Raw genomic sequence first — 21,248 nt, 5'->3', positions numbered from 1 at the left:
GAAATTAACCACGAAACCCCAGTAATAATACATGTCTATTAGTCTATACCTTCTAGTTACAAAACGGACTGATTAGTCTCGCAGGAAGATATATAAAGCAAATGAAATGGATTGGCCACAGTTCGATCTACCTGGCTTTGTTCCTTTTTCCGACACTTGATCGATCTTGTTTTTGGTCACTTCCAAAGCTTGGATTTGACCAAGTGTAAATCCCTTGCAACTTTACTACACCACATGTCTAGGTCTGGTGAAAAGTTCAATGGATTAAAGATGAAAGATAATCAGCAAGAGCATGGATAATTATGCATGCGTACTGCTTCAACAAGAGAACAAACCCCTACAACCACAAGTCTAGCTACGGATGGTTAATTCCTTAATAACTGGAAATTAACTATGAGTAGCCGGCTAAGTCTCGGAGCTGTTATTTTTTTCAGCCCGATAAATTCACATTTAGCCACCAACGATCTTCACCGATTTTTTTTTTTACCCTCCATACATAGATCGAATTTCATCTTTACTTGTTTGTGTGTTGGACGTAATACTTTATTCTTAAGTTTTCTCAGTACTTTTGACATTTATATGTTTGAATTGTACTATATAATCCTTCGTTCCTACGTGTTTAGTAAATATTAAAGTTAACGAAGAAATATTCTCCTTCAAACGTCACATTGATTAAACTTTGTATTTTAAATTACTTCGATCGCTCCCAAGCACCGTTTGGCTAAAAATGGTAGGATTGATATGCTAAATGCTTGGATTCTCGTGTATGAAAATTTATGTCTCAAATACTTATATTATGGATAAAATTTAAATTTTAAAATATTTATTTTTAGAGAGAGGGAGTAGACGAGAGAGACGCACATGAATCCGGAGCACAAAAGAAAGTCGACCGTGGAGTGAAAGTGAAACAAGGCATAGAGCTAGCTCTTGTGGTTGGGCATACTGTTGTCCTAGTAGGATGGAACACGTGGCCATACATGAAGATCATTCTGAATTCATGATTCACACATTACAACTACTGTGGGTGACCCCCAATTATTGATGAAGATCGGAAATTTATGAATTTTCGAACATATATATATATCAAGGCATCATGTTTCCATCTCTCTCCGATGCATTTTACTATAGTATTATATTACCAGTAGAACTAATCTCATCCATTAATTTAAAAGGGTATTTTGATAATTTGTTAATTAATTGATTAGTAGTATTTTGTATTTTACTTTTTTGGCAATAAAGATCACAATAAAAAGGACTTCAAATTTCTACTACACCTAATATCATTGGTAGTATAATTTAATCATAGTCGTCCAATAAAATAGATCAAACGATGTGAATTAAATTCTACTGCCTGAGCCTGAGTATTTCTGGTGACTGAATGGTGAGCTGGCTAGCAATCATAGTGAAATAAAAACCATTCTTAGCTGGCAGGGTATATCTCAGAGTAAAGCCTGATGCTTTCAATCAGCTTCGCAAATTCCGTGGAAACAGGAATGTTTTTAAGTTGCTGTGTGCCAGGTGCTGCCATTTAGCACCGTCAGTACGGTGGTGTGTGGGCGATTGATTAAACCGTACAAGGTTTTGATTGGTGATCACCAATTAATTAATGCCCATTGTTGCATTGTTCAGAGCTGGGTATAGTACACACTTGATCACTCCTATGTAGCTGCAATGGTACAAGTATAATTTTCTTATCTAGAAACTACACTAAGGCGAGTCTCATGTAATACACAATAAATGAAGACATTTGAAATTAGGGGAGTTTAATTGTTAGCCACCTAAGAAATACAAAAAATTTTAGTTACTCTTTAGACGATCTAGATTGCCAGATTCATACATAAACAATAACTTTATCTTCTCTTTATCGTTTTCTCCTCTCTATTTGATACGCTTTTGACATACATTCTAGCGAGAGAGCTCATGCGCGAGCACTTCTCCTTATCCCGCAAGCCGCACCCTAGCCTCATTGACCATTGAGCCTCGACCAATCGGCCTCCTCCCCCCCCCCCCTTCCTCTTACCCCTCCCTCCGCCATTATTTTTCCAACTTTAGTGACATGAAGCCCTTGGTCGTCTATTCTTCCTCACCTGCGGTGACTTATATCACTGAGTTTATCTCCACCTTTGCTACCCCTAAATATAACCATTCTTGTTATTGTCTCTCCTGATACTAATCTTGCCCATTATCGAGTGTCCCCGGCAATGACGAAGATAAAGCTACCATAAAGAAGCTCGTTGTCACTGTCGTTGCCAATAAACGGTAGCTGCCACCTCTCTCTTCTCTCTTCTTGCCCTCCTATCGAGCTTTAAGGTATAGCTTGGTGACTAAAATTTCTATCAATTTTACTATCTAAAAAACCTAGTAATCCCCTTTAAATGATATCCGTTCCCAATTAGAAATGCATGGATAAATCTTTTAGCATAGCGTAACATTCTCGAGAGAATTTTAAGAACTATTTACTTAATTACCATGCTCATATATGAGTAATTGCAAAGTGGACAAATTGCACAACAATTGCAAAGAAAAAAAACTTTGCAACACTGTTCCTACTGTTAAACAATATGTTCAGATATATACGCGTATAGTATGCTAACGATCTAATGGCTGTTATGTTGTCTAGAGATATTGATAGATAAACGTTGTAATCAGGTTTAGTTAGAGATATATCAGCCCAAGGTTGTTAGCTTGCGATACATATCATGTACGCCATGATGTCGGCTATTGGCATCACGTATAAATACATGCGGGCGCACCAAGATCGGTGACGACTCTGCTTCTGTACCTCTGATTTCTTTCATGGTATCAGAGCACCACATATCTCTCTCAATCTAATCTACGCAATGGCAAGTTCGTCACAACCTCCGGCCGCCGGTTCACTTGGAGGAATCACGGTCACAGAGAAACTAAGCAAGAACAACTATCTGATCTAGAAAGTTCAGGTTCTTGCGGTAATGCGAGGAGCACGTCTTGATGGCTTTCTTACTGGCGCCACGAAGAGGCCATCAGCAACCATCCTCGTCAAGAAAGATGACAAGGAGGTTGAAGCTCCAAATCCAGCGGTCGATGAATGGATCGCCAATGATCAACAGGTACTTGGTTATTTACTAACCACTTTGAGCAGAGATGTTCTCTGTCAGGTTGCGACCTGCAGCACTGCTGTGTCGCTGTGGAGCATGGTTGAAGGAATGTTTTCTTCGGCAACACGAGCTCGCTCCATCAACACAAAGATTGCCTTGACAAATACAAAGAAAGGTGATCTGGGCATAGCTGAATATGTCAGCAAGATGAGAGTGTTGGCCGATGAGCTAGCAATCTCCGGCAAGCCCATTGATGAAGAAGATCTGATCTCGTATATAATTGCGGGATTAGATGAAGATTTTGAACCAATTATTTCTTCTTTGGTGTCAAAATCTGAATAGGTAAACCTAGGAGAGGTTTACTCACAGCTACTCAGCTTTGAGCAACAAATGAAGCTTCGACAAGAACATTCGGCCAACCTCGTCAACCGTGGTCTTGGCCGCGGCAATCAAAACAAGGGACGCACAGGAAATCAGCAAGCTCAGCAGCAGCAGCCGCGTGGACGTGGAGGCAACAGTCGCGGTAGAGGGGGCCGCAGCAGCAACAACAGCTTCAACCAGCGCCAAGGCAACAACAACATTGATACACGTCCTAAGTGCCAACTTTGTTATAAAAGGGGGCACACAGTGATTGATTGCTGGTATAGGTATGATGAGGACTTTGTGCCTGATGAGAAATATGCAGGTTCAGCTGCTCCTTATGGACAAGATTCAAACTGGTATGTCGACATGGGTGCTACAGACCACATCACCGGGGAACTTGAAAAGCTCACCATCAAAGATAAATACAAGGGACAAGATCAAGTGCAAACAGCCAACGGTGCAGGTATGGTAATAACTCACATAGGCCATTCAGTTGTTAATACTTCATCTCGTCCTCTCTATCTGAAAAACATCTTACATGTTCCCAATGCTAGTAAAAATCTAGTCTCAGCATATCGTCTCATGGTTGATAATGGTGCTTTCCTTGAATTGTATCCTAAACATTTTTCTCTTAAGGATCAACTCACGAAGGAGACAATTCTTAGAGGACGGTGTCGTGGCCGGCTGTTCCCTCTTCCATCTCCATCTACAACAGACCGGCATGACAAGGAAGTCCTAGCAGCCATCACACCATCCCTCGAGCAGTGGCATTGCCGCTTTGGTCATCCATCTTATGCTATCGTAGAAAAGGTAGTTTATAATCATAGTTTACCAGTTTCAGCAGAGTCAAATAAATCTTTAGTTTGTGATGCCTATCAAAAAGGGAAAAGCCATCAGCTACCCTTTCCCAAGTCGTCCAGTGTGTTTAGCAACCCGCTTGAGTTAGTTTACTCTGATGTGTGGGGTCCCGCTCCTGTTGCCGGGAGTGGTAAAAGATATTATGTAAGTTTCATTGATGCTTTTAGTAGATTCACTTGGATTTATTTTCTCAAATCTAAATCCGAAGTCTTTCAAAAGTTTCAAGAATTTCAATGTCTTGTTGAACGTATGTTCAATCAAAAAATTATATCCATGCAAACTGATTGGGGTGGCGAGTATCAAAAGCTAAATGCTTTCTTTAACAAACTTGGCATCTCGCATCACGTCTCATGCCCTCATACCCACCAACAAAATGGCTCTGTTGAATGAAAACATCGTCATATTGTTGAAATCGGTCTATCTTTGTTGGCTCATTCTTCCATTTAAATTTTGGAAATGAGGCCTATCAAACAGCTGTATTTTTGATCAATCGCATGCCCACAAAGATACTTGGCCATACCTCTCCACTTGAACGATTGTTCAAACAAACACCGGACTACAAATCCCTCCGCACTTTTGGTTGTGCATGTTGGCCCAACCTTCGGCCATATAACACTCACAAAATGCAGTTTCGTTCCAAGAAATGCACCTTCCTTGGTTACAGCTCCCTTCATAAAGGATTTCGCTGCCTAGATCAGTTCTCTGGGCGCATCTATATCTCCCGAGATGTAGTATTTGATGAAACTGTCTTCCCGTTTGCTGACCTCAATCCCAATGCTAGTCCCCATCTTCGCAAGGAAATTAGTCTTCTCCCTTTTGATATGCAAAACCCTGAAGATGCACAACTGAATGGTCATGTGAATTATTTCCCTGTTGTTGGTACTAACCTGTCTTCTACAGCAAATTCCAGCGAAAATGCAGGAGGACACATCGATATTTCATGTGAACACACAGCGTCTAGCAACGAGGAGGTCTCCGGCGTCTTTCCTGATGGTGTCCCGACGGCTCACGACATCGGCGCTGACTCCCACGAGGATTCGGTGCCCAGTAGTGGCAGCATCCCGACATCACCGTCTGAGGAATCACCATCCCCTACGCACCAGTCACCCAGTGCCACGCCATCTGCTTCCTCGATCGATGATTTGCCGCACCAGACTGCGCACACGCATCCCCCACCACCGGTGCCGCGATCGTCTGCGCCAGGGAGCGAAGGGAGCCGTCCTGTTACTCGCCTGCAAACAGGTATTCGCAAGGTGAAAGTTTATACTGATGGTACCGTTAAATATGGTTGTCTCACCACTACAGGGGAACCCAGAGATCTATCTGATGCTTTAAATGATTCCAACTGGAAACATGCTATGGATGTTGAGTTTACAGTTTTATTACATAACAAAACTTGGCATCTGGTTCCCCCACAGAAAGGAAGAAATGTAATAGACTGCAAATGGGTCTATAAAATTAAAAGAAAGTAAGATGGCACTCTCGACAGGTATAAAGCTCGGTTGGTCGCCAAAGGATTTAAACAAAGGTATGGAATAGATTATGAGGACACCTTCAGTCCCGTTGTAAAGGCTGCTACAATTAGGATTGTTCTGTCAATTGCTGTTTCTAGAGGATGGACCTTGAGACAGTTAGATGTTCAGAATGCCTTTCTTCATGGCACTCTTGAAGAAGAGGTTTATATGAAACAAACACCTGGTTATGAGGACAAAGTTTATCCTAATTATGTATGTAAACTTGATAAGGCCCTCTATGGTCTAAAACAAGCGCCAAGAGCGTGGTATGCTAAGCTAAGTCAGAAACTCCAACAACTTGGCTTTCAGGGATCCAAAGCAGACACCTCCCTATTCTTTTATAATAAAAATGGACTGACCATCTTTGTGCTTGTTTATGTTGATGACATAATTGTGGCCAATTCTAGGCAAGATGCTGTTCCAGCCCTATTGCAGGATCTGCAAAAAGACTTTGCATTAAAGGACCTGGGTGATCTGCACTACTTCCTTGGTATAGAGGTAAACAAAGTATCCAGTGGCATTATCTTAACCCAGGAGAAATATGTCACTGACCTCTTAAGGAGAGTAGGCATGACTGACTGCAAGCCTGTTAGTACACCTTTGCGAACTAGTGAGAAACTCACTTTACATGAAGGAGAGGCACTCAGCCCCAATGATGCCTCAAACTACAGGAGCGTAGTAGGAGCACTTCAATATTTGACTCTGACTAGACCAGATATTTTCTTCCCGGTAAACAAGGTATGTCAGTTTTTACATGCTCCTACCACTATACGCTGGGCAGTAGTAAAGAGAATACTAAGGTATTTGAAACAATGTACTAATCTTAGTTTAAGCATCAGTAAGTCAAAGTCCATGCTTGTTAGTGGCTATTCAGATGCAGACTGGGCAAGAAATGTAGATGATAGAAGATCAACAGGTGGCTTTGCTATATTTTTCGGAAACAATCTAATTTCCTGGAACGCAAAAAAACAAGCTACTGTTTCAAGATCTAGCACTGAGTCAGAATATAAGGCTCTAGCTAATGCTATAGCAGAAATCATGTGGATACAAACTCTGCTACAGGAACTCAGTGTATCTAGTCCTCCTATGGCCAGACTATGGTGTGACAATCTGGGTGCAAAATATCTGTCATCTAATCCAGTATTTCATGCCAGAACTAAGCATATTGAAGTGGATTATCACTTCGTGCGTGAGAGTACAACGCAGACTGCTTGAAATTGAGTTTGTACCAACAGGTGATTAGGTGGCTGATGGATTCACTAAGGTGCTGCCGGTAAGACAGCTTGAAAATTTTAAATACAATCTTAATCTAGGTAGATTATGATTGAGGGGAGTGTTAAACAATATGTTCAGATATATACGCGTATAGTATGCTAACGATCTAGTGGTTGTTATGTTGTCTAAAGATATTGATAGATAAACGTTGTAATCAGGTTTAGTTAGAGATATATCAGCCCAAGGTTGTTAGCTTGCGATACGTATCATGTACGCCATGATGCCGGCTATTGGTATCACGTATAAATACATGCGGGCGCACCAAGATCGGTGACGACTCCGCTTCCGTACCTCTGATTTCTTTCACCTACTCTACATCAACTTATAATCATCATAAATGAGGCTGGCTCTATGTTTTTTTATTCTCTTCCTCCTTGGGTATTTTCAACTAATTTTCACCGATAGAGTAGTTGCAAAGTTTTTTTCCTCATCTTAGCCTCTGCTTAGTTCCCAAAAACTTTTTCCAATCACATTGAATCTTTGGATATTTAAATAAAGCATTAAATATACATAAACATTAAAACTAATTACACAATTATGGGAGAAATCGTAAGACGAATCTTTGGAGCCTAATTAGGACATAATTAACCACTGTGCTAATGACGAATTGATTAGACTCAAAAGATTCGTCTCGCGGTTTCCAGGCAGAATCTAAAATTTATTTTTTCATTCATGTCTAAAAACTCCTTCCGACATCCGGTCAAACGTTCGACGTGACCCTTTTGCTAAAAATTTTTGACAACTAAACAAGGCTTTAGGTTCATAGGCTGGCTCTAAGTTTTTTTCTTTGCAATTGCACAACACCCCTCCTCGGCTATAAGGCTGGTTCTATTTTTTTCCCATCTTACTCCAAACCATACCGATAGAGTAATTGCAAAGTTTTTATTTCCTTCGTCCTTAATCTCTCCTAAAGAAAAGTTAAGAATTGTTTATATTTGGGGATCATGGCATGCAATAATGCACTTTAATAGCACTTGTTGTTTAATGGATAATGTCGTTGACTTTAAAATATTGGCTATTTATTTAATTTATTAAAAAATAAGTAATGATCATTTATTTTATTGTCAATTGTTTTGCGATTAAATATACTCTAAACCAAGGTTTTAAATCTCTATTTATATGTGTTATCTCCGAATAATGGATATAGCTGCTTGGGGAGGGTCTTACTGTTTACTCTCATATAATTAGCCATGTGAGAGGCTAATTGTTAAATATGGTAGCTACCGATTTAAAATACTGTTTGCATATGCCCTACATTTTTTTACATATCCACATAAATTTTTTAATCAAAATGAACGTTGAAATATGTATTTAAAAATCATCTGCGACAGGAGCGGAGCATGTTTTTTCTTGCTTACGCACTCCGTCTTTTTCTTCAACTTATGTTTATAAATTAAATATTGAATTTTTAGTTTTAAATTTGAGTTGATTTTAAGAGTTTTTCATCGAATTTTATCTTTCAGCATTGGTTTTTTGGTTTTTAGATCACTAAGAATTCGTATATAAAAGTTTTATTCATTAATTAATTTTTTCTTTTATAAACGTACCAAAAACAATCACCCGTACAATTATATATGCTATAGACGTACTTTTTAAGGGTATAACTCAGGACGTACGAGAACACACGCCACACCATAACTGTGTTCCTGCCACACGCTTAGGATTTTGAATGCGCACACGTATGAGAAAAAAAAATCCTCGAGTGAGATACGTGAGTTGCGATCTTATAATCGAAGTCGCGTGGGCTGCTAGTACGCCCGCGTGGCTAGCTACCAAGCAACGCTCGATTCTCACTGTAGCTGTACTTGACGGGGTCAGGATGCAAAATGAACGGCCGCGCCTTGCTCTGCACGCCGCAGCACAGAGCTGCAACGTACTAGTGTCACTAGTACTCTCTAGACTCCAGATGCACACGCGCCAATCACTAACCACTCACACGCCACAAACCACACCATCAATGTCATCTCACTACTACTTCACTAAACGTAGCCAGATAGAGCGAGCTCTGCGGCTATAAAAATGGCAGACGCAGCCGGAGATCGATTGCACGTACACACATCGATCGATCGGCCGGCCGGAAGAACCGAAGAAGCTAACGATCGATGCGGCAGCCGCAGGAGAAGGTGGCCTCCGCGTCGGCGGCCGCGCTGGCGGTGTCGCTGCCCATCCTCTACGCTTCCCTGCTCCACCTCCCGCCGGCCGCGCTCGCCAGGGACACCACGTTCTGGTTCCTCCTGTCCAACTCCATCATCGCCGTCATCGCCGCCGCCGACTTCGCCGCTGATGCCTCGTCGCGCCGCCGCCACGATGAGATGCCCTCCCTCCTCGCCGCCGTCGTCCCTGCTGCTCCTCCAGCGGTTGATCAGCTCCCGGCAGCAGCGGCGCCGGTGGTGGCCGTAGCACGAGATGATGAGATCAGCCGTGACACGCCGCCGACGCCGGTGGTGGCGACGCAGTCCCCGGACGACGTGCCGGCGGTGGCGACGTCGTTAGTTGCCCCGTCCTCTGACGACCCGCCGGCGGTTAACACCTCCTCCGACGTCACAGTCGAGGGTGAGAGACCAGGTCGGCAGCCACAAGACGCAGCAAAGACCACCGTCACGGACAACGGCGGCCACGGAGAAGCTTCCCAAGGAGACGATGAAGACGAAGCAGCAGCAAGAGAGGCCACGACGGAAAAGAAGGAGGAGGAGACGCTGCTGGTCGTCGTAAGTCCCTCGTCCTCCTCAGAGCACCTTGCAATTGTTACCTACGACGCCGCCGACGACGACGACTCTTGGTCGTTTGGCGTGGAAGACGAAGGGACAGCAGTGCCGTGGGGAGGGCCGCCGGCGCCGACAGGCAGCGGCAGCAAGCAGTACTGGAAGCTGAGCGACGAGGAGCTGAACAGGAAGGTGGAGGAGTTCATCACGCGGTTCAACCGAGAGATGAGGCTGCAGGTCCTGCAGGGAGCCGGAGTCTGATATACTCGCTCCCTCCCTCGCACTACGGCTTCACCCCCGGCCCTTTATACGACAATACGTGCATAGCCATAATAGCATTATATACATCCATGCTCTATATGTATATATATACACACCTACATATATACATGTATATGCAAGCTAGCTCATTATGTTATTATTGAGTTTTAGTTTGTGGTTGAGCTGAGTGCAGTTTAGGGCTGTGTTCGGTTTGCAAAATAATTTTGTAAAAACATCACATCGATGCATATAGTCACACGTTTAAAGTATTAACTATAGTCTAATTAAAACAATAAATTTTAGATTCCGCCTTAAAACCGCGAGACGAATCTTTTGAGTCTAATTAATCCGTCATTAGCACATGTTGGTTACTGTAGCACTTATGGCTAATCACGTACTTAATTAGGCTCAAAAGATTCGCCTTACGATTTTCCCTATAAGTGTGTGGTTAGTTTTAATATTCATGTATATTTAATGTTTTATTTAGGTGTTCAAATATTCAATGCGATGTTTTTAGAAAAAGTTCTTGGGAACTAAACATAACCTTACATGCATTCTTGTTTCATGTTATATATACATATTATTTATGTCGACGAGATGAACATATTAGATATGACATGATAAGACATGGGTCGACGTAGAAGCCTCTTTCGATATGCATAGATCATACGTACAGTCGTGGTGATATTAAATTAATAATATTGATAACACCCAGGGATCGGGATCATGTGCAGTCGCTACAGCGACTTCAACTTTAGCTGTAGCCGATCTAAGTCGCTCGAAATAGATCGAACGGTTATCTGTAAAGGATTCATCACGACCCCACCTGGCAGAGTAGCTAGCGCTCAAAGTGACAAAGTCGTCTTCTTCCTCTAGCTATTTTTCTTCTTCCCGTCATAAAAATCCTTATAAATTATATCTATCTCTTATCTTAATAATAATTATTTTAATTCTTAATTCAAATTTAAAATTTTCTAAATTATATTTTATATGAACCTCATTTATGCGTATTCTAAATTATACTCGTACATAAACTTTTTTCTGCATAATATTTAATTTATAATTCTAATTTTAGATACTTCTAAAATTTGAATTTATATGTTGACGCTTTCTCTTAATTTTACTTATTTAACGGGAATTTTCAATGTTTCTAAATTGTATTTCTAGATAGACTCTTCTCTCAATGTCAATTATATTAAAAGTTTAAATTCAAATTTTAGATTTTTTTAAACTGTATTTGCACATGGACTCTTTTTTCTAAGGAAAAATTGCATGGATGCCATTATAATTTTGTAAAATTAGAGATATGTCATCCTAACCTACATGTCATTGAATCATGCGGACTACATATATCATTGAGATACCAATTGCATATCTCTAATTTTGCAAAATTATAATGACACGTTTGCAAATTTCCTTTTTCTAACCATGGAGCACCGCTTGCTCCTTACCTTAAATACCAAAAAAAAAAAGTTTATTTCTAGCTTTCTCCGGCAGTCCGGAGTAACCTCTGCGGCAATGGAGATAGAGAAACAGGGCCTGTTAATTTGTGGACGTCCGTTGCTCCTTGGATGGCCAGATGAGGTGCTAGTGCTAAACGTGCAGTCGCTATAACGACAGCACCTGATCTCAATCCAACACCCAGTGCTTCTTTTGTTTTTTTATACGACTTATAGAAGTTTAATTTAAACTTATAGATTTATGAAGTGATATAACTCATATTAATCTATCTTTTTATTTTTTTTATATTTTTATGACTATTTACATAACATGCAAAGACGGATGTGCTAAAAAGAGTTTTCCTCTAAGTTGGGAGTTGATTGAAGTTGTAAAGTTGTGCAGCTATATAACCTCTCCATTATATGGAGTAAGACTTTTTTTAATCTTCGCTAAATTTACATAGATAAGAGTGTCTCTAACAAACTACCTATTTGACTTGCCATAAGAGCAAATCCAACAGCTTATCTAAATTTTATCATCCATATTATCATTTGAATACTCATCCAAAATAGATTTTTCATTCATATCATGCATCACTCCGACAGAATATTTATATTGCATCATCCATATATATTTTATTAATATTTTGCAACCACCTGCTCTCATGTTGATGTTGCTCTCTACTCTTGTGATTGGATGGTAAGATATGGATAGAAAAGAGAATATCCATATTTGGAGTTTATTTTTCTAATATGGATGATATTCTATTTTTGGATGATAGAATAGATGATCCACTGAAACCTCTTTTCCCTCTCGTATCATCTATATTCAAGATGGATGATGGGATAGATGATCTGTTAGGTTTGCTCTAACAAAATTTAGCAATTATGTTAAAAAAAATTGTCCCCCAAGAGACTACCTATTTGACTTATCATACTATTTGGATGACTAAACATGTCTTCTGAATGACTAAATTTGGCAAGCCATCTTCTCATGCGGCAGGATTGCTACTTGCGTGCCCCACATGGTTAGGCCCACAAGTTACCATCACGACCGTTAGGATTTAGGGAGTGGGGAGGTAATCTTTTGATATGAATGGCTAAATTAAGATTTGTATAGTTAAATTTTAGTCATTCTCTTAAACATGCTCTAATAAAATCGTCTCTATATATACACCATATATATTCATTAATACATGAATCAACTATGGCTATTGATAGAGGAAATACAAGGGAAAGATCATTAGGCTAACCGTTGATGATGCATCGAAATACGGAGAGCCATTCGTTTTTCACGCTCAGCAAAATCATGTCCAAATAGTTTGTAGCGAGGCAGCATCTGTCAATCAGTCTAAGCAAGCTCGTCCACTGATCATCAAGTGGTTCATCTTACAAGTTTCTCTCTATTTTTTTTAGATAAGTTTGATTTACTAGTCTCAACTAATACAAAAGTACCTTGCATGCCTGCACAAAAATCACCATACTCCTAGTGGTGATGGACGGTGCATCTGCCACTGCCTCACCACCAATTTCCTCATGTTTTAAAATAAAAAATAACTAGTATTTACATATCAATTCACTTTTATTAACTCTACTTTTATAATATACTAATACTCCCTCCGTTTAATGGTGTAATTCACTTTTATTAACTCTACTTTTATAATATGCTAATACTCCCTCCGTTTAATGGTGTAAGATGATTGATTTTTTTGCTTACAATTTTGATAATTTATCTTATTCAAAAAATTATGAAAACATGACTTGTATTTTTATATTTGTAGTTGAATAAGACGAATGGTCAAACATTGTAATAAAAAAGTCAAACATCTTACATTATAAAATGAAGAAGATGGAGAAGAAGATGAAGGTAGTAATATTTTTTTAATAAAATTTCATTGCAACAAAGAGACAATATACTATTCTATGCAAAAAGACGTAGCAGTACCGTTACAGTTCTTAAAAAGTGAAACCATAGCGGTACGTTCTGGGGGCAAGGCATCTTGCACCTCAAATAACCAAATTTGGACATTTGAACCCAAGTTATTTATTGTAATCTCCATCTCTACCGACCTAACTGGACCACCTAACCAAAAAAGAAGAGGAATTTACTGTTGATCAAGGGGCTGCATATTTGCACAGGAAATTCAACCTCACAGATCAGCAAACAAATGGTATGTACTGGAGTCGACCGTGATTAGCCTCAGCGCAGCAACCGCAGCTGCGATGGACAAGCAGCTGAACCCAACAACGTTCAGCCAGTGCCAGCATTTCTGCAAGGTGGGCAGCTTGTGCTGCTTCACCATCAGGTACATGTGATTCGCAAGAACGAACGTCAGCGGGAAGGTGCTGAGAGCTCCTGTCAGACTCATGAAGTCACCAAGGAACGGGAGCATCGCAGCCACCAAGGTGTTGATGGTGAGGTAACCTCCTCTGACGCCCACTCTGAACATTATGTTGTGGATTGCAAAAGGGCCACCATGTCCACTGCCAAATCTCGTGTCCAGAAACTCATACATCGGACTTGCAAATATCTGGCATATGCAGGGAAAAAAGACTCGTGTTACCTCACTGATGGGAAATTTATTATAAATAAATTTTAGAACACATAATTGTGAATTCAAAGAAAAATTCAACCATAAAGCCTGTGAATAATTGAAAATAAATGCAATTTGGAATAAATATACAGTAAGGTAACCTACATGTAATGCTATGACGGTCTGAAGAAACGCCGATAAATTTGCCACGGTTTTTATCCAAATTGGTCCCTTGACACTATTCAGTAGATAGCTTGATGTTGAGGATCCGTAAGCCCAATATCCCATAAAGGTCACTGCATAAAGAGGCAGTGAACCAATAGTGAACTGGAACCACAGAGCCTTCTCCATGTTCTTGACCACAGGAGGCCTTATGGTTGCCTGCAATATATAATAATACGCATAAGAATATCATGGCATATAAACTAGTCGCCGGTCATATATGTTATACCGACTTACTTGAATTTCTGGCAGCATTCCAGTGTTGTAAGCAAACACTAGATTTGCTACAGCACCTATTGTAGTGAAGATTTTATCTGAATGTGATCCAGGAATAGTATAATCCTTTGCAGGTGTGGTTATCCCTTCAAAAAAAAATCAGTAATGAAAATTTATAGAAAGTTATGCCAACAAATGGAAATATATTTGAAATTACGGACAGATGAATCAAAGGAACCAAAGTATCCTACCATCTCTGAGCGACAGCACAAATGCTATCACAATATAGATGAGACTGAAAAGTGTGGACAGTCCCAACCAAATCCTGAGAGCAGAGAGATATGGGATTCCGAAGGCAAAAAGAGCACAGACAAAGCCAGATAATGCTATGCAGTAGGGGAGCTTTAGAAGTCCATCATCCCTAAATAGTACATATATTGCCTGCACAAAGGAAGTTGGCAAGTGAGTCGAGTAAAAGGGATTTCCCCAGAGTATGGCATCAACTAATTTGTTCTCCCTGGAGGGAAATTCAACGTATGGATTCTGAAAAAAGTTCTAACTTGCTGGGAAGATAGAAAGGCGAGTCATTGCAGGTGATACAGATGGAGAGAATAGCTGGATGCTAGTGATTACTCTGTACCTTCAGGGCTTGACCAGCTAAGATGATAAAGCCAGTGTTGATCATGAACAGATTAACATACTGAAGAGCCCATGTAAGCGAATACATTTTTTTACCTGTAGTTACCAAAATAAAGGTAATTCAATTATACTGCAAAAGCAAAACTATCATTATTTTATTGATAAAATACACAGAAAGTAAATTCCATATCCAATTCAAAAAGAATGAATATCACAAATATGATGCAAGGGGAACACATTAGGAAAAAAAATCCAGTTACAGAAAAAAGGAAATAATGAAATTCTGCCTTATCACCCCAATTCATCTTATAGAATGCGGGGGGACTGAGCATAGGAATATTTACCATATATGTGCCCAGCAAGATCTCTGTATCTGATATGGCGTTTGCCACCAACTTCATGAAGGCGAGCAAGAAGAGCATTTGCATACATGGATATTGCCGCAGCTAGAATCAAGCCACATGTCCCACCAATCCAGCCTAAAGGGACCATGATTGATGCAGAGTATCCCAGAACATATGCACTATTTACCCCAGTTGTCAGAATGAATCCAACTTGATACCAAGGATCTGAAAGTGAAATAATGATTCAGGAGTTAAATAATAATAACAATATGTGCTACTTTGAGACTGAAATGTGCTATAGTAAGCCATGGTGACTGAAATGCAGGCAGCATCAAAGATTGTGATGTGAATCATAAGACCGTTGGTTTTGCTATATTTTTGTTTGAGGACTAAGTGACAATCCATGCTTTCTATCATATTTGTAAGTTCGGGTAGATGAAACAGCTAAGCAGTAAGAAGAGATATCTAATTTCGAGTTGAGGAAACAGCTAAGCAGTAATAAGACATATCTAATTTTGCGTACAGCAAACAACTAAGCAGTAAGAAGAGACATCAATGATAATTATATAAAATTAAAAAACGAATTGCTTCATGCCTTCATGTTTCAATCTTTTGGTGAATAGGCCCCAAGATGATAAGCATGATTGTACATTTTCCTAGCTGTGGACAATGAAAAAGAAGTGTCTATTTATTCAACAAGTTATAAGGACACTTATGAAACAAAAGGAGATATGTATCACAGGTTCATCCATCAGCCACATTGGAAATTCCAGGAAACGTCTGGTACAAAAGTTTGGCTGCATGAACAAACAAGAGTGGACGAAAAATTACCAATGCTAATCTGGTGCGCCGTGTCCTCGGATACCTGGACGCTCTCAATCTTGTCGTCAACCATCTTGTAGGACAAAAGCGGCGCTGTGCTGCTCTCCTCCCCGTGCCCTGACCAAGAGGAAGAGGGTGCAGAAGAGTGGGAGGATGCAGCCCTCTGGTTCTCCTCGTCGCACTGGTGGTGCTGCTGCTGCTGCTTAGCGCAAGAATAGACATATATAAGCAAAAGCAACCCCCACAAAAGTAGAATCTAATCTATTGCTTTGCATTCCAGATCGCACAAAATAAATGTGCAAGCTTTTTTCCCCCTTGTCCTTTTCCCTACTTATTAATCATTAGAAAATAGAAATAATCAACTGATGACAGCTTTTCATTCTGCTAGCACCGTATCAATCTACTCTAATAAATGCGATCGATTGGCGACAGCGGCATGGCTGAGGCCGTTCATGCCGTATCATATCCCACGGGTATTATACTAGGTGAGGCATAATGCCACATGCTCCTTGTTCAGTCGTTCTATTAAAAAAAATTCCTTTTTTGTTTGTGAGACAAATAAATAAATTATGAAAAAAAGGACGAGAAAGAGGAAGGAGGAGAGGCCTCACATCCATCGGGAGTGGCGGGTCCTTCCCTGCGATGCGATGCGATGCGTCGAACCGCTCCAATATTTGCTTCGGCGGGGGCCAAGCAGGAGGGGGTAGGGGGGCGACCGATCAACGGGGTCAGAATCAGATTCGACGTAGGGGGGGAATCCGGGGAGGAGGGAAAAGGAGAGGCCGAGAGAGAGCGCGCCTAGCGGCGGGCGGCTCGCTGGCTCCTCCGCCGCGGCCGCCGCCGGTGCTTTCCTGTGCCGAAATCGGCAGCAGATTGGAGCAGGGGCTCGATCGGGGCGCGGCGGCGATGGCGTGGGGGGGAGAGTGGGGGCGAGGCGGAGGCGGAGGAAGCGGACGGAACCCATATAGGCGGGAGGGTCGTTGAGGAGGATGGGGAGGCGTGAGGGGAGGGCCATCGGTCGGGTGGTGGTGGTGGAGCTGCGGAGAATTCGGCGGCGACGCTGGAGATTTTCAGATTTTCTCGTTACGATCCGACATGCCTCCTCCCAGGCTCCCACCCATCTCGATTATTCTTTGCACGATCGTACGCCGATTTTTTAAAAGACGTTTTTAATAACTAATTTTTTTGCTAAACTGAAAGGAAAATATTTTTATCATCTAAATCTTTTTGGTAGACAGCGTTACGTGACCAAAAGGTTTATATGGTGTTAATATTTACCTTCGAGGTTTAACAATAAAATTATTTATTAAAAAGTTTTAAAAAAATCTCGTACGCCTCACAAACCTATTTCTCTCTACTTTTACGGTTAGAACATTTTTTTCTTCTGTTTAAATTTTATACTAACTCACTTTTATAGCTAATAATATACGTATATATTACAGCATACTTACCCAATTGATGATGGACGGTACAATCTCATACGGAAAGAAAACCACTTTATTTTTTTTTTCAGATATTGGTGGGAGCGACGGTTTTTGCGGAACATGTGGTGAGATGCAGGACGAACGATGTTTTCAACTAGCAGAGATAAGACCAGAGGCTCCCTTTATTCGAAGAAAATTTATAGAAATTTTAGTGGATTTCATTTTTTAAGATTTTTCCTACAAAACTCTTTGAATCAAAGAGATGAACCCTATGAAATCCTATGAAATTTCTATGGAATGTCTCTTTTCATACAAGTTTTGGAGAAAATTTAACAAGAGGTAGAAACTCGTGGAAAAAATCCTTTTAATTTTTTATCTCTCCTCAGATTCTTGTGTTTTTCTATGGTCTAATCAAACGGTCATTCCTACGTTTTTTCTATATTTTGCAATTCTTTGTTTTATACTTACATTTACATTTCCCGTTAGAATCCTATCCTTTTTTCCCTGCACTTGTTAGGGGATGAAGGTAATACTCCCGTTATTTTAATAATTAATAATTCCATAACAAATACTCAAGATACTTTGAAAAACTCTAAATAATTCAAAAATTAAAAAGTTACATATTTGTAAATAAAAAAGTATTTATGAATAAAAATTTTATATATGTGTTTATCGACCTAAAAGTCAAGACTGAAAAATAAACTATGATAAAATATCTAAAATCTACTTCAAATTTATAGTTAAATATTCAAAATTTGTCAAACAAATATAAGCATGGGTGTGACGTTAGTATCTTTCATAATAAAGTAGAGAAGAATCAAGTGATATCAGTAGTTAGCGTGCACGTAAAGTCCTTGTCGGCGAAAAAAATTTAAATCAAGTCCATTTTGGTGTTGTTTGTTTTTATGCGTCACTGCCATTCGGCCAATGCAAGTTGTTTGTGTGATTGTCGTGCCGGGAAAAGGACCAAAATATCTGAGCTGGGCGACCCTACTCTACTGTAGGACGACGATGGGTCCCTCGGGGCCCGTTCGGTTGGCGGCTAGTTATTTAATACATGATTAATTAATTTTTAGTTATAAAAATTTAAAATAGATTAATATAATTTTTAAATTGTTTCTATAGAAATTTTTTATAAAAAATATATTGTTAGGTAGTTTGAGAAGTATGTGTACGGAAAACAAGAGAATCAGTTAGAACGCGTTTGGGGTAAGAAGTGGTAAAGTTAAATTATCTGGCATGGAAAATATAGTAATAAATCAGTACATTATTAATTAATTATTAATTATCAAAAATACAAAATAGATTAATATGATTTTTTAAAACAAATTTTCTAAAAAATTTTTATACAAAATATATCGTTTAGCAGTTCAAGGAACCTACACATGAAAAACAATTAAGATAAGTTAACTTACCTATCCATCTTACCTGAAAGCGGCCTTAGTACGAGGGGGAGAAGAACATGGCTCACCGTAGTTGCTTACCAGGAAACGTCTCGGGTCACTCCTTCCTATTTCTTTTATTCTGAAGTTGGTTTCAACTTTTATGGGACCATTCATCTTATAAATCTTTTACATAATTATTAATTATTTTATGGTTTAGTAAAAAAATTTAAGTATGTTTTATCATTTTATATGTTTACATAATATTTTTTAAATCAGAAAATGATTAAATATAGATCTAAAATTATGTTAATAACATCAAATAACAAAGAGCAAGTGCTTAGAGCAGATACAATAGGACTATAAGTCAGTCAGCTATAAACATATTTTAAAGAGACAAGAGAGAAGAGAGAAGAGAGATGTGCTACTAATTTATAGCCAGCTGTACACGGGCTCCAAGATAAAATATGTGTATGCTATATGGGACCATATATTAATGTTTTGTATATAACTATTATATGAATTAGCTATTAGATTAACTATAGATGAATTAAAATTAATAGTTGGCTATACTATTGAACTTGCTCTTAGGTCCCAAATATCTGAGCTGGGTGACCCTAGTCTACTGTGGGATGACGATGGTCAGGCCACGTTCGGCTGGTGGTTAGTTATCCTGCACGTAATAGATTAATATATAATTAATTAATTTTTAGTTATAAAAATTAAAAATAGATTAATATAATTTTTTGAAAACTTTTCTAAATAATTTTTTTGCAAAAATATAAGCTTCAAATAGCTTAAGAAGCGTGCATATGAAAACTAAGAGAATCAATAGTAAGAGGGGGAGAAGAACATGGTTCACCGTAGTTGCTTACCAGGTAACGTCTCGGGTCACTCCTTCCTCGTTTCTTTTATTCTGAAGTTGGTTTCAACTTTTATGGGATCATTCATCTTATTTAAATCTTTTACATAATTATTAATTATTTTCTTATTTATTAAAGATAATTTAAGTATGTTTTATCATTTTATATATTTACATAATATTTTTTAAATCAGACAAATGATTAAATGTAGATCTAAAATTATGTTAATAACATCAAATAAAAAGAGCAAGTGATTAGGAAATAATGACAGGATTTGCAAGATTCCACCCGCTTGGAAATATATAAGTTTTCGTTCATCCAAAATTACACATTACTAAGTCTTAAATTATACTGATATGCAAGTATCCAACGTGCAATTTTATCTCCATTTTATGAAAAAATAGCATATTGGTTATATATGGTTCTAATGTATGTTGTTTGATTTATTTTCATGTAATTTGTAAATTTGTATGTATGATTAGTTTATTTTATGTAGTTTTGTATTTTGTGTGTGTGTGTGTTGGAATAGTTTATTGTTCAGCCATTAGGGATTGGTAAGTTGGTAACAGGTAACAGGGGAATGGTGAAAACCATTAGATTGTCCAAGGGACGTGAAAAGTGATTTTCTAACATGTATTTAGAGGAATTATTAAGGTTAAGAACTTCCTCATCAATACATCATTCTTTCGTGTCTCCACGGTTATTTTCTTTTAGCAAGATTATTTCTTGGTTTTTACGCACTATTTCTAAACTGACAAATGGTGTAATATTTTAAAATAATTTTAAATGAAATACATCAATATATGTCATACATGTTCGTTCTTGTCTAGCATTACTCACGATCTTCTGCTGGTGTTCCCTAGGACTAGCAATCTTCCAAGACTACCAATAGCCGATGGTCCACAACTCCACATCAACCAACACCGTGACTCCGTGAGCCTGTAGCATAGGAATAAGTACAGCTCGTTGGCCTACCTAAATACTCTCTATAGTATAAAAAAAATATTTATCGTTTCGAACAAGATTTGATCAAATTTTTAAAATTTTATAAAGCAACTACCCTATATTATGTAGGGTATCATCTTCTCTTTAAAAGTACTCCTGCACGGCTACACGTATTCGTTATATTTTGAGTCCTAACTTTAAATTATTAGTCTCAACACGATATCAATGAAGCTGTTGTTCTGGAGACAAATTTTCTTGCTGCAATTAAATCTAAAATTGGGACCTGATCACAGATCAGCTTCACATACTAATCATTAACTCCACTGTTGAAACTCGTCTATGCTGAATATTAACCGAAACAGTTAGGC

General features: G+C 39.0%; 2 protein-coding genes and 1 non-coding gene across 3 annotated transcripts; 2 read left to right on the top strand and 1 right to left on the bottom strand.

Annotated features, from left to right (window-relative positions):
* Positions 1–3,323: 3,323 nt before the first annotated feature.
* Positions 3,324–3,462, top strand: LOC121054044. Its single transcript, XR_005811511.1, has one exon. It is a non-coding gene; the product is annotated as a small nucleolar RNA Z247 (small nucleolar RNA).
* Positions 3,463–9,189: 5,727 nt separating this feature from the next.
* Positions 9,190–10,218, top strand: LOC102700419. Its single transcript, XM_006651568.2, has one exon. It carries the CDS (start codon positions 9,190–9,192, stop codon positions 10,048–10,050), a length of 861 nt encoding a protein of 286 aa, XP_006651631.1. The 3' UTR covers positions 10,051–10,218.
* Positions 10,219–13,345: 3,127 nt separating this feature from the next.
* On the bottom strand, positions 13,346–17,343 carry LOC102700133 (proline transporter 1). The gene is made up of 8 exons (XM_015834803.2): positions 16,878–17,343; positions 16,276–16,465; positions 15,445–15,669; positions 15,102–15,196; positions 14,713–14,902; positions 14,483–14,607; positions 14,189–14,404; positions 13,346–14,020 (listed from the first exon to the last, which is right to left on the bottom strand). The coding sequence occupies exons 1-8, from the start codon at positions 16,881–16,883 to the stop codon at positions 13,640–13,642; spliced, it is 1,428 nt and encodes a 475-aa protein (XP_015690289.1). The 5' UTR covers positions 16,884–17,343; the 3' UTR covers positions 13,346–13,639.
* Positions 17,344–21,248: the final 3,905 nt, after the last annotated feature.

Source organism: Oryza brachyantha, chromosome 3, assembly GCF_000231095.2.
Source record: "Oryza brachyantha chromosome 3, ObraRS2, whole genome shotgun sequence".
NCBI lineage: Eukaryota > Viridiplantae > Streptophyta > Magnoliopsida > Poales > Poaceae > Oryza > Oryza brachyantha.
This window is presented reverse-complemented; position numbering and strand designations above follow the sequence as displayed.